Source organism: Betta splendens, chromosome 6 (assembly GCF_900634795.4).
Source record: "Betta splendens chromosome 6, fBetSpl5.4, whole genome shotgun sequence".
Lineage (NCBI taxonomy): Eukaryota > Metazoa > Chordata > Actinopteri > Anabantiformes > Osphronemidae > Betta > Betta splendens.
In genome coordinates this window covers 16,887,822-16,900,293 of record NC_040886.2, presented here as the reverse complement: position 1 = coordinate 16,900,293, position 12,472 = coordinate 16,887,822, and the positions used below count along the sequence as shown (strand labels likewise).

General features: G+C 50.0%; 1 protein-coding gene across 7 annotated transcripts in view; it reads right to left on the bottom strand.

Annotated features, from left to right (window-relative positions):
* ptprz1a (protein tyrosine phosphatase receptor type Z1a) overlaps positions 1 to 11,694 on the bottom strand; it is a 36,133-nt gene extending 24,439 nt beyond the window's left edge. For 2 of the 7 annotated variants that reach the window (XM_029153489.3, XM_029153490.3), the window contains exon 1: positions 11,329 to 11,665. In XM_029153489.3, coding sequence (XP_029009322.1) covers positions 11,329 to 11,389 — 61 coding nt within the window. In that variant the 5' untranslated portion in view covers positions 11,390 to 11,665. Of the gene's footprint in view, positions 1 to 11,328 lie in introns of all 7 variants that reach the window. The other 5 variants (XM_029153488.3, XM_029153487.3, XM_055509616.1 and 2 more) reach the window with 5 other exon arrangements.
* Positions 11,695 to 12,472: the final 778 nt, after the last annotated feature.

The window sequence follows — 12,472 nt, the reverse complement described above, 5'->3', positions numbered from 1 at the left end:
TGGTTCCAACATCTGGAGGAAAAAGCATCACAATGCAACGACTGACTGAAGGTCCACGTCGCCTCGTCCTGAGCTCGCCGGCTGCATGATCGCCCGTGGTCTCAGTCATGTGCATAATGGGAAAGCGTCAGGAGGCGACATCATTAACCTGAGCGGCTGTGCGGGCATCTGTCACGTTAATGAAGTGCCGTTGTTGGAGAACGGCACCTCATTAACATAACAGTGTGCAGAGGGCCCAGCGGCGCCGAGCAGGGTCACACGGCACCAGGAGCAAATCAAGGCCTGTCTTAGGAACCTGCTGACGGGCTTTCATACCCAGTAATAAGATTCAGGATTCTACTTGTACAAGCTCCAAATGGCACCTCAGCTTCCTGGAGAAACAATACCACAAAACAATTCACCTGTTTTACCTTCCAGGTTAGAACAGAATGTGTTTCAGATGTGAGACAATGTTCTTTATCTACCTACAAACATAGACCTCAGTTTCCTGCAGGACCACAGGTGTGCTTCATGTGAAAGCACAAACTTTAATTCTGTGCTGTGACATAATCCACAAGACAAAACATTGTCATCCAAATCCCCAGAGCTTCATTCCAAATTACATTTCATGCACAAATCTGGTTGTGGTCAGTTCATCGTTAGGCTGCTGTAAATTAAAGGGCGAGGTGTCCTGCTGTGCAACGTTCATCATCCAGAGCAGGTCTAATCTGGGATTACACGTTTGACTGTCTGCAGAATGAGACCTGCAGCTCAGTGTTACAGTCAGGTTGATGTGAAGCAGGTGTAAGACGGCACAAGAGGAGGGTTTCCTCCTGCAGGAAACGTCACGGAGCTCATCCATGCCCCAACTCTCATCCACCTCAAGGGCGCTACTATATGTAAATAACAAATAGAGAAGCAGTGAAGCTATGCAGCAGATGACTGAAGGGCTTCTGAAAAGGCTCCACTGAAGAGGACGGTACAGCATTCACGCTGCACTCAGTGGCTCAGTGTTTGAGGAGATGCAAACGAATGTGGAACAGCCACAGGTACAGTCCACCTGTTCTGCTTTAGGGTTTCAGCTCCTGAGCTGCGAAGGATGAAAAGCTTTTAGCTTTCAATAAATGAGTGTGTAACTGTAGGAGTTACACATTCACAGCCCCCCCCCACACACACACAGCTTTGCCTACAATCACTTCAGCTGCTACTTGACACTGAAGCCTGAGGGGAAACTATAAAACAGCTTGTAATGGCAACTATCACTCTGAAACAAGGAATTTATAACCTTGAACATAAAGTGAATGTTTGGACTGAATTAGACTGTACAGGTGCATCTAATACAGCGGCCAGCGAGTCTATTAAAAAGGCTTCATCCATTTTCTGTTGAGCTAAATACATAATGAAGAGGCTTAATGCAGCACAGGGGACTTTAAGAATCACTCCAGGGACCATTAACGTGCTTCTGGAGAGACATTTTTGAACGCGAGATGCGACCTCCTGCTGTTAACTGCTGTGTTAATGCACCTACAGAGGACATCAGAGGACAGCGAACGACCACCGGCTTTCACTCCATCACTCCTCCCTGTGCTCCAGGACAAGCGCGTTCATCAGTACATCTGTACATCAGACGCCACAGGTTTCAGTTCCAGGCTCCAGCGGCGTTGGGCCGGGGCCGTCGGCCACACGGTGAACAGCTGTTTCCTTTGTGCCACTGTCACGACCTGCAGGCAGCCCGGTAACCGTGTGAGGGAATCCCCTGAGATCAGGTGATGGTGGAGGCCAGGTCATTGGATGCTGCAGCGCCGACATCATGATTGGGACCATTATCGGTATCGGAACCACTCAGAAAGCGGAGGAAAGGTTTTAAAGGCCAATGCATGAACTGAACCTGGAGACAGACTCTGGTAGAGTCTCTCAGAGGGACAGATAAAGAATGTAGGGCATGTGTTTAGAGAAAGGCAGAGAAAGTTTTTAACTAATAGGAAGTTTAAAATGACTCAGGAAATCAAACAATCAGATAGAAGAAAAACTTTGAGGCAGAGAATTTAGGAGAACGAAGGGTTGAGAAGACAAAAGCTGGTTTAAAAGTAACGGAGAAGGAAACGAAGATGGGAGGGCGATGGGGGGGCGTAATTCAAATCCCCAGCGCATAAAAAGGAGGAGGGATGGGGTTGGGGGGAGGGGGGTACATGCTTATGTTCTACTGGAAAAGACTGAATGAGTAGAAAAGATTCTAAGCAGAAGTCTTGCTCAGCATCTGTACGCAGGGAAAAAAGACCACAACTGTGTCAGTGTGTTTATTCAGCGGAGAGTGGCCGGCTCCTCGCTCGTCTGTGGGGGCCCTGCAGACTCCAGCCGGACCATGAATAAGAGGATTAGCCGAGCGCTGGGAGAGCCAGGACGTCCACAGGCTGCGGGGGCCAGAATGAGCGACAACACCCGACCCCCGCCCACACCCTGAGACCCAGTCCTGATGCCAGCGAGGCGCGTAGCCGCTCCTCAGACTGGGGCCACGGCGGGTTAATCTGACCACGGTCTGGCCTTTTACAAGAACAACCTGCAGCTCAGTTACACGGGATTATACAATAACTGAAAGAAAATCATTTAATTTAAAAAAAAAAAAATTGAAATGCTAATACGGAGCAGCCACTGGTTGAAGCTTCCTTTGAGTAATAATCCAAGGAAAGCAGAGCATCCCACAGGGCTGACGGTCAAGCGGGTCGAGGCCAAGTTAAACAAATTTGACCGTGCTGGACTTTGTCTTGTCAAACTAACGCCTGAGTTGCCGTGTAACCTGAAGCTGGTCTCCGCAGAGCGAGCGCTCCACCTGACAGGCCGAGCGCAGGGCAGCGAAGCACGCCGTGAGCTTATTAATCCTGAGAGCTGGAGCATGAGCTCTCTACACTTCACAGGTCTGAGCGCTGCTCAGTCAGAGAGGAGCACAACTGTCAGAACACATCCACCACTGCTGCTGGATCCCATTCATCTTTAGGACCTGTGCTGTTGTTGGGATTGAGCTACAGATCCTCACAACAAAGACCTCTGACTTGTATGTAGATGATCTGTATTTATTTTAATAGCACATATCATTTATTTGTATATTTTTACATTAGGACTAGATTTTCAGGTTTTCCCCTCATCTATGCAGCTTGGCGGGAGTTCAACATCACCACAGACATCACTAAGTATTCCCTGCAGTTGTTGCTCTGAGTTTTTGAGGCGTTGGTGCAAAAGTGCTTCAATTACTGTATCTCCTGCCTGTAAGAGGGTTTTTTGACAGGTAAGAACTGTTCGGATTGCAGCAAAGAGCTGCAGAGGCTTTGAGCTTCGGGAGGCTCAGACTACACACAGTGATTCATCAAAGTGCTTCTTCTAGTTTCATACACTACTGAACTTCCATAAAAAACTCAAACTCGGACCACCAAGTGCAAATCAAAGCGCTTTGTCACATCGCTGCAGGTCTTGGACGAATCCACCTTAAAGTGCCTCCAAACTGCTGCTGGGAGTGTTCGGCACCGGGGAGACGGAGCTGTGGCAAACGAAGCTCATCAGTCGAACCGAGGCCTCGGGGCTCCGCTTCCTGCTCATCGATCATCTTTGCCATTTATAGTTAAAAAGGGAGAGAACAAAAGGCTGCGGATTATCTACAGGCTGAGTCCAGCAGCCCTAAAAGGAGAGAAGGGTAAAAGAAGAGGAGCTGCAGCGAGGAGGATGAAGCTCGCACACCAGGAATGAGGGGAAAGAGACCAGGAGTAAAAACCCAGCCGTCAGAAGCTGTGCTTGCAGATGTTTCTCGTGTTGACTGACTACTCTGTGTCTCCTATCGACACGCTTTCACCTTCAAACCGCTGCATGAACCTCCCCTCTGCGTCTGTGCCAGGCCGTCGCCCTCGTAGCCCGCGGCCCAAAACACTCCGGACCGGGATGTTTAAACAACGAGGCGTGTTTACAGGAAGAGGAAGATTTACAGGGAAACAGAGAAAAGGTCGACTCAGGCGCAGCAATTAGAGACATATTTGTTTTAAAGTCCGCTTAGACGAGCCGGCCGAGCTTTGAGTTACAGCGGGGAACGGGATGAATAATGGTTCATTATGCCTCAGTGCAGCAGCAGGTTCAGAAAAGGCATTTGTTAGCGATGCAGGGTGGGGGTCTGCTCCTCCATCATCAGCAAAGCCACGAACCAGCATCCAGCAGCTTGTGTTTACACTGCTGGTCATGACCAAAGCCAGGAGATGGTGAGAGCGTGAGGAGCCCTCATCATGAGGTGAAAAGAAGTTCTGATGCACACGAAGGTGATGATCATTCAGTTGATTGACATCAGAAGCATCTGGAAGGGTTTTAGAAATAAGGAATAAGAAGCAATAATGACCTGGAAGACCATAGAGGATACCCAAACTAGATGATGATAAGCCCTGATGATGATGACGACGATGATGATGATCCACAACATCTAGTCTGAGTAACAACTGAGAAGGAAGGTCCACGTCACTCGTCACTGTGAGCTCCATCCTCCTTTTGTTTGAAGACAAAAGCTGATTTCCAGTGTGATCCACGCAGCTGCCGTTGCGGTTACTAAGGCCAGAACCTGACCGGTACCACCGCAGGTTCTCCCACATCCGAGCCTCCAGCTGAAGCTCCAGCACACGGGTTTCTAATTTAACCGTACACGCGGTGACGACACAGTTTGTCAAAGGCCCAGAGAAAAGCTTCCCCAACAGAAAAACGACTTAATTAAGCAGCGGGTTGAATGGGCGAAGGGTGGGCGCCAGCGCTGTATCCCACAGGAAAGACAATGAGGGAGGAAGTGTGCGTGTAAAGCCTCCTTATTTATATGACAAACCTCTCTCGCTTGTATTTGCCGTTTAGCTTAGGCTTCAGAGGGAACTGATTTTCTTAACGTCGTTTGTAAGAAGATAAAGTTTAAAGATTATTTACTGAATGAATGTGAGGATTATGAAGCTGCATTCAAGTCATGTACTCGCCCCGAGCTGCCAGGAGAACAGGCTGTAAACACCACACAGAGCCACAGATACTGGTGGAGGTTAGGTTTCACCTATTTTTAAATCCCGTGGAGACACTTTCTGCCTTTGGAGAATTTCTTGTTCCTCATGTTTGTTCCTTTTTTAATTGAATGAGGTTCTCACCCAGAGACAAATCGGTTTACAATTTTCTAATATGAAGATAAATCCTCAGAAAATACACGGATGGAAACATTTTGGTATCTTAGTTTATCTAAGATTTCCTTAACTTGTCAATATGGACTTAACATCCAAACTTATTTATTGCTTCAGAATCAACCAGGTGCCTTTTGGCCTAAACCAGTGACCATGGAGCCACTCGAGCCGCATTCATGCCTTCCAGACTCGACTCACAACTACACGCACTGAGAATGTGACCACATTGAGAGAAAGCTTTCTTCCCCAAACGTTTCCAGCTGGTTTCAGTCTAAATTAGAGAACTAATTATGATCAGGTCCAGCTGTGATCGTGGAGGAGGACAAAAACACCCGAACAGCGAATGTGAGCCCCTGGCGTCAGATATTTCTACAAATCATATCCTGGATGCAACCGTTCCTGCATTGCAGTAACTGCTTAAATGACCCTGAGTTTGCAGCTGTGCAGGAGGTCCACGAGCCGCTTAAACCACAATCTGTGATTTGCAGCGAACTGTCTAAAACCACCATCTGTTTAAAGGAGCAGCGCAGCCTCCATCCCTGCAAGCCTTCACCTGTCCTCCGTCTCCCAGCAGGGGGTCCCGCCTCCTCGCCGCAGCCTTCAGCTGATGTCAGCTCGCAGCAGGACGCCGCCCTGCAGGAGCCGAGGCCTGCGGCCGGAGCCTAATTGCTTTTACACCTGCACGGCTCCGCCGAGCGGCTTCGGTGCAGCCGGACGAGCATCACGCGTGCAATCAGCAGCTCATTAACACACAGGCACTTGGTGACTGTGCCGTGGGGACGCGTGACTATTTTGAGGAATGACCTAATTGAAATCAGCAGCAGGGGGTGAGACACAGAGGAAATTATGGATTTTACAGTTTGTCCTTCTGCGACCTTGACACAGTTGTGCTAGATTTTCTCTGCTAATAAGACAAATGAATGACCGCAGATATTGAACTCACTGTCAGAGCAACAAACATCTGAATACGTCTTTGGGGAGTTTTCTAATGAACACAGCATGTCACACTATAACTACACGTCTCCTGTTATATGATGATGGTGTGCAGGACACTTTATGGAGTGTCTGCTTTTACAACGCTGGAACTGGTGAACTCTGGGTAATTGCCCATTTATCTGAACGGGAGGTTAACTACAGTAGCACATCTGTATGCGATAGAGAGCACATCTGGCAGTTATCAGTTCTGGGTTTGTCCCAAAAATGCCGCGACTCTGCCTCCACTCAGACGTGACTGCTGTAATTGTCAGAGAATAACAGGCTTAACCTTTCACGGCTTTCACATGCCCCCGGTCCACAGCTCATCCCTTGAGCTCGACCCGAGGCCCAGGAGCAGGACCCCAACGCAGAGCCCCAAGCAGACAGTTCTATCACCTGAAACACAGGAACCCAACCACAAAACGAAGCCCTTTTATTAACCAGACGAAGTCCAGCTGCCTTTGTTTAAGTCTAAAGAAACTATTCAAGCATCTTACTTTAGTGCTAACGTGAGGAAGCTCAGCTCCACTTGTTCGGCAGCTGAAGCTAACTACCGCAGCTACGGCGCTAGCTGAAGCAGCAGCCGCGACACGGGGCTGTGCAGCCCGACCTCCTGCTACTGCGGCCTTGTAATGTCAGCGATCGAGCAACTTAAGCTCATTCTGCTGCTGCACTCAGTGGAGGCTGATCTGGATAAGAGGATCAGTCTAAGGCCTGAAATGTAAATGTAAATGTTCTGTAAATACTTGAAAAGCCCCGTTGAGGCCCGTCGGCCCCTTTTGTGTACGCCAACATCTGCCTAAAGCGTCTCCACATTCACCTGCTTGGATCCAATGAATGGGGAAGAAAGGGGGCGAATCGACCCTTCTACTCAAAGGGCTCCGAGCGACCCGCGTCCTCCACGCAGGCCTTTTATCGCTGGCCTTTTTCTGCATCGCTTTAAGATTTCACAATCAGACGTTGGAGCGACGAGGGCCATCGAACGACCCCGATCGAAGGGAGACCACACACTTGCAGGGAGCCGAGCACGGGAGAAAACGGGGAGGAGAAGTGGATGACAAATCAAATGGCTCTCCACCAGCTACTCTACAGGGGCTCCGCTTGTTCGTCTCGCAATGGGCTCCGCAATGAGTGGCCCCTCTTTCATAGGCATGATGGGCCACCCGGATCTGCCCCGTCATCCATTACGGAGTTCACTGGGCACCGAGGGGGGAGGACGAGGCAAAGGTGGGGGATGTCGGTGGCAGAGAGCCAAGCAGACACCAGCAAAGACAAGATGGTCGGCTAAAAACAAAAAAACTCATCCCTCACCCACCCAGAAACAAGAGGGAAGACAAATGAGATGGAGGAGGATTAAAAATTGCTGAGGGGAGGGGTTGGGAGGAGTAATGGGGGGGACAAACAGTAAAAAGATGAAGGCAGGAGGCTCGGAGAGGGGCAGAATGTGGGACAACAGGGAGGAGGAAGATGTGCAGCAGCATCAGCACAGAGAGAGGGAAAGAAAACGAGAGATTAAAAGGTGAAGGCAAGAAAAGCTGCACAAGATTGAAGAGCAAGGAACAAAGAGACGTGGTCGACAGGAAGTAGCTGCAAAGCACCAAACTCCTGCACGGCTCATTGTTCAAACCCAATTAAAAACCAGATTAGATCTCAAACGTTTCTTTTTTACTGAAAATTTAATTTGTAAAAGTACAAAAGAATTACAGTTTTTTTTTTCCTGAGTGTTGCATTATTGTTTAAATCCATCATCTTAATTTTTTAGAATTGTAATGAAAAAGTTAAAAGGTTCAAGTTCAAGACTGCTTTTCATGGACGCTCACTGTTGGATTAATATTTTTACAGAAGCAAACTAAACTACAAACAACTGACATCATGAGAACAAGCAGGACGTAAAGTGAAGTCAAAGTCATTTGAACAGCACCACTTTCAGACTCCATGAAGGCATTTCATTGAGTCCATCTTTTCTCCCCTTTTGTCCTCCAGCAGCGGTTTCAGACACCATTTACATACATTTTGCATTATTCAACAAGCACAGCTCTGATTGGCTGGAGGTGTGGGCCCAACGCGAGCTCATGCATAATGCTCATGATCTTTACCTGGACGTGTCTGGAGCGAAGCTACAGTTAGAGACGCGCCCTGTCTCACAGGTCAAGATGAAAGAAGCGCTGCCGAGGAGGAGCTTCGTATCTGGAGGCAGCGTATCATCACAGACATTAGACTTCACCAGACGAGAATGAAGGCTGCTGAAGGCAGGAGAGCTGCTCAACCTGTGCTTCTGAGGCCTCTAACCCCCCCCCGTGCCATCATGCCTGGTGCTTTAATGCCCCCGTCCTCTCTTCTCTGCACCCCCACCCCTTCTCGCACCACCGTCTTCCTGTCGTCGCCCTCTCTCCCACTGTTAAAGAACAAATCTCCCCTCTGACAGCATGATTCTGGCCCAGGAAGGCGCCGCGGGGCCCGCGGGCCTCCGCGGGCCGACCTGCACGATTGTTCCCCTCCATTCAGAGAGGAGAGCAGAGCGCCTCGGCTGGATTCAAACCTGCGGCCCCCGCGTGGAGCCCAGTCAATGCCGCTGAGCCTAATACCCACTAATCTGCTCGTCCAAGCCTCGATGCCATGAGGGGAAATCTGGACAGACTCGAGTGTCTGCCCAGTGGAAGCTGAGTGGGACGGAGGTGGATGGAGGACGCGACAGGACGGTGGAACAGGAGCTGGTTGCAAACTTTCCTCAAACAGGATCCGTGAAGGTTAGAATTCCTGAAGCCAATCAATTCTGAGATTGGCAAAAGTTTAATATTACCCATTATGTTTTCAAAATAAGAGCCTAGTTTCTAAAACTCTGAGCTGGTGATAAATCTGACGCACACGAACCTGCACAAAACTCACAAAGCTGAACATTAAGATCAATGCCCTGAAAAACATCAATACTCAGTTTGTGCCAGTCAGAGATGACCCACTTTGCCCCAAACATTATGGACCAACAGGACCTGGTTGTACAGACGAAACTCAACACAACCGTGGTATCAGAAGCTGACCTGCGCCAGACGAGCTGTCAGACCTGTCAGAGTCGGACCTTTGGAGCTAAAAAGGCAGGTGTTCCTAATAAACAGGCAGCAGCTCAGAGTCAGAGACGTCCAGCGCTTCCTGGTACCTCTGTGTTCCCTTCCCGCGGCTCAACGTGGGCTCTTTCAGCGCGAGAATCGGTCCGGTCCGGCTCAAAGGGCGGCCGAGGCGCCGTCAGCCTCTGACGGACAGACTGCCCGACTGTGACGGCCATCTGTCTGCACACTCGCTGTTAGACAACAAGAGGCCCGGAGACTCCGGGAGCCCAGACGGAGCACCGGGCACGACTGGCACGTCCATTCACAAATATCTTTTGGGAAGACAGATGGTGCCGCGTTCCCTCCTCATGCGTCTTTTCTTCCACCATTCCTGAGCTGCCTCCTCTGTGAGCTGGCACCTGCTCTGTGCCACCAAATCCCATCAAAGCCCAATTTACAAAAAACAACCCCAATGAGAGCGGGGGAGGGGGGGGGGGGGTTCTGCAGGTACCGAACCATCAGACCCAGGCTCACTGGCCGGGCCACAAAAGGGTTCCCATCCCTTCAGCAGAAACTGGCTCGGACCAGCTTCTCCCCCTGATCTTTGTTTCACGTCTCACCCCACGAAAAGATTCAACCAAGCAGATCAGTGTCCTCGCTGGCACTGGACCGACCCGACTGGACCGACGCCGACTGGACCGACGCGCTGGGAAGGCGAACTGGAGGATAGGAGCCGGAAACCTCTCCCAGTGTTCAGGCTTATGGTGACAAATCCTGATTCATCTCCACTGACTTCCTGAAGCTCCTCAACCGTGCGTTTGATCGGACAACAGCTTCAGTGTCTGAACAAAAAGTCCCCGTTTGGATAAAATGCATGAGAGACTGTGGTGGACGCACAGGTTGACACTTCCTTCTACACATTAACAGCAGGAAAACGCATGTCTTGAAGCAGGGACAACCTTTCTTTAATTATTAAAATTAATGGTTGACACGATTTAGTGAGTGAAAGCCAACAACAGAACCTCGGTTCCGTGACTCCAGGGCCCAGGACGGTAGCACCAAGCGCTTGAAAACATGCGGCCGCTCGTCAAAGGAGCCTGAACGCACCGTCCGGCAGCTGAGTCCACTCTGCAGAAGGTCCCCACGTACAGTACGCGCTCAGCGACGACAGACGCCACCACAAACCCAGTCAGCTGCATTGGGCCCAATGCAGAGACCTGCTGCTGTGTGTGAAGGGATGTTCTGCTGAAGCCAGCGATTCAAAACACACACAAGCCAGAAAGTAAGTGAAGGATTCATCCACAATAAGAGATAATTACTCCTGAGCCTCATCCTGAAGGACTAATTAGGCCAAAGGCATCACTGGGGGTTTAATTGCTGGCCCTGATAGAAGGTTCGTCACCAGGGGACCAGGACACAGGCTGCTTCTTGTTGCCTGGGAAAAAACCCTGCAAGCTGTGGAGTCATTTTTAAAACCAGAGGACGGGAAGATGTGAACAGGGACCAAAGTCCAAACAGAAGCCACTTGAAACTGCAACAAGCCGTGTTTACCCGCAGTGACACGTGACAGACCTTCCATCATGCGTTCACGCACGTTGACGTATTTTCCCTTATGTCTGAATACACACTGTAACAGTGTCTGCGTCGGTCCGTTTCTGGGGGGCTTTATAGGATTACTGCTGTTGTGGACGCCACATATGGAGCCCGTGACACTCCTAATAAGCCGGTCAGCCCACCGTGTCCAAACTTCTCTTTTCATGCTTGACAGCTCCAGTTTGGGGCCGAAATGTGACGCCCTCGGCCTCGCAAACGTTTTAATCTGCGCTCCCACAGAGCGACGGGAGCGCATCCGCAGACACGACGGTCACGCGAGCTCATCTGCTGAAGACGACGTGGGTTCGTGGGTTCGTCGAGTGGTTCCAAAGACGCGTTTACGCGCCGCGCGTTCGCCTCAAAGTAGAGCTGAGCCCGTTTCCGAACCCCACAGAACTTTTGCTGGGCTCGTCTCGTCCGCACACCTGCGGCTCCTGCGCAATCACCGTAAAGTTGGCGCAGCGAGTTCAAAACCACTCGGTCTCAGTAACGCGCGCACGACCGTCGCCGTTTAAGTGGTTCTGGTTCTGGTTCACGTCGGGACCACGGCGTGGACGGAGGCTCACCTTGCTGGAAGGAAAGAATGAGGAGCGCGGCCGGCAGCAGCCAGCGGCCCGTCGCCTCCATGTCGCGGAAAACGCACGCAGATGGGGCAAATCAGCAAAGCGGACGCTCGTGCGAGGGGGGCAGGTCGCGCAGCCTCACAGCTCCATGCCGCTGCGCTCGTGCCGCTCCGCTCCGTGCTCGTCTCGGTGTCGTACCCCGGGTGACGGTGCGCCGCTCCGCTCCGCTCCGCTCCGTCCGTGCGTCCGCTCTCCTCCGCACCGACTGACTGACTGAGCAGCAGCCGCCAGACGGGAGCTGTGCGCCGCCCACAGCTCGCAGCGACGCCGGCCTCGCTTCCTCCGCGCACACATGGCTGCCAATTCTGATTTTGTGCCTATAATAATAATAATAAAAATAATAATAATTAGTCAAAGCAACGGAGGTGAACAGAAATAGAGAAATATACAAAAGAAAAAGGGAAAATGGAGTTGATAGAAAAGCTGAATTATTAGGAAATTAAAACAACAAATAAGTAAATAATTCTATAATTAACAAACAGGCACCAAAATAAAAAAAGGAAAAATTGGCGATTTAATCAGGGCTTTTTTTAGGCCATGGATCCAGAATCCCCCTAGAACCCCACCCGCAATACAAGACCTGGATCAGAAAATTCGCCCCCGTAGAGACGAATCAATCTGTGAGGCCAAACTAATCAGCTCATGTTTGGCTGTGAGTTTATTAAATACTAATTAAAAAATATAAAGTTAAATATTCTAGGGATTGAACGTTAAATCCAGCAAAAATCTGTCAATTCGGAAGATACCAAATTAAAGTCAGTCTTATCTGAATTTTATTTCTTTTAATTTATATTTAAATTCTTGTTATTGTTAAAAAAAAAAAAGAAAGGTGGCCATGGTGACTTTGATTAATTAAATATACCTGCGGGTCATGATTGGTGCAACAATTAGCAGAATCTGAAGCAGACGAAGGGCCTCAGCTTCGGCCCGTGTCGACTGCAGCCGTCGGCCTGCAAACGGCAGCGAGTCATTAACACAGCGTGAGGAGTGAATGAGCAGGAGTGTGGTTTTGTTTTTAAGAGTGTGCGCTGGAGTTCACAGAGCGGACGACCCCTGACCCCACAGAGACACTTTCACTTCACTCTGA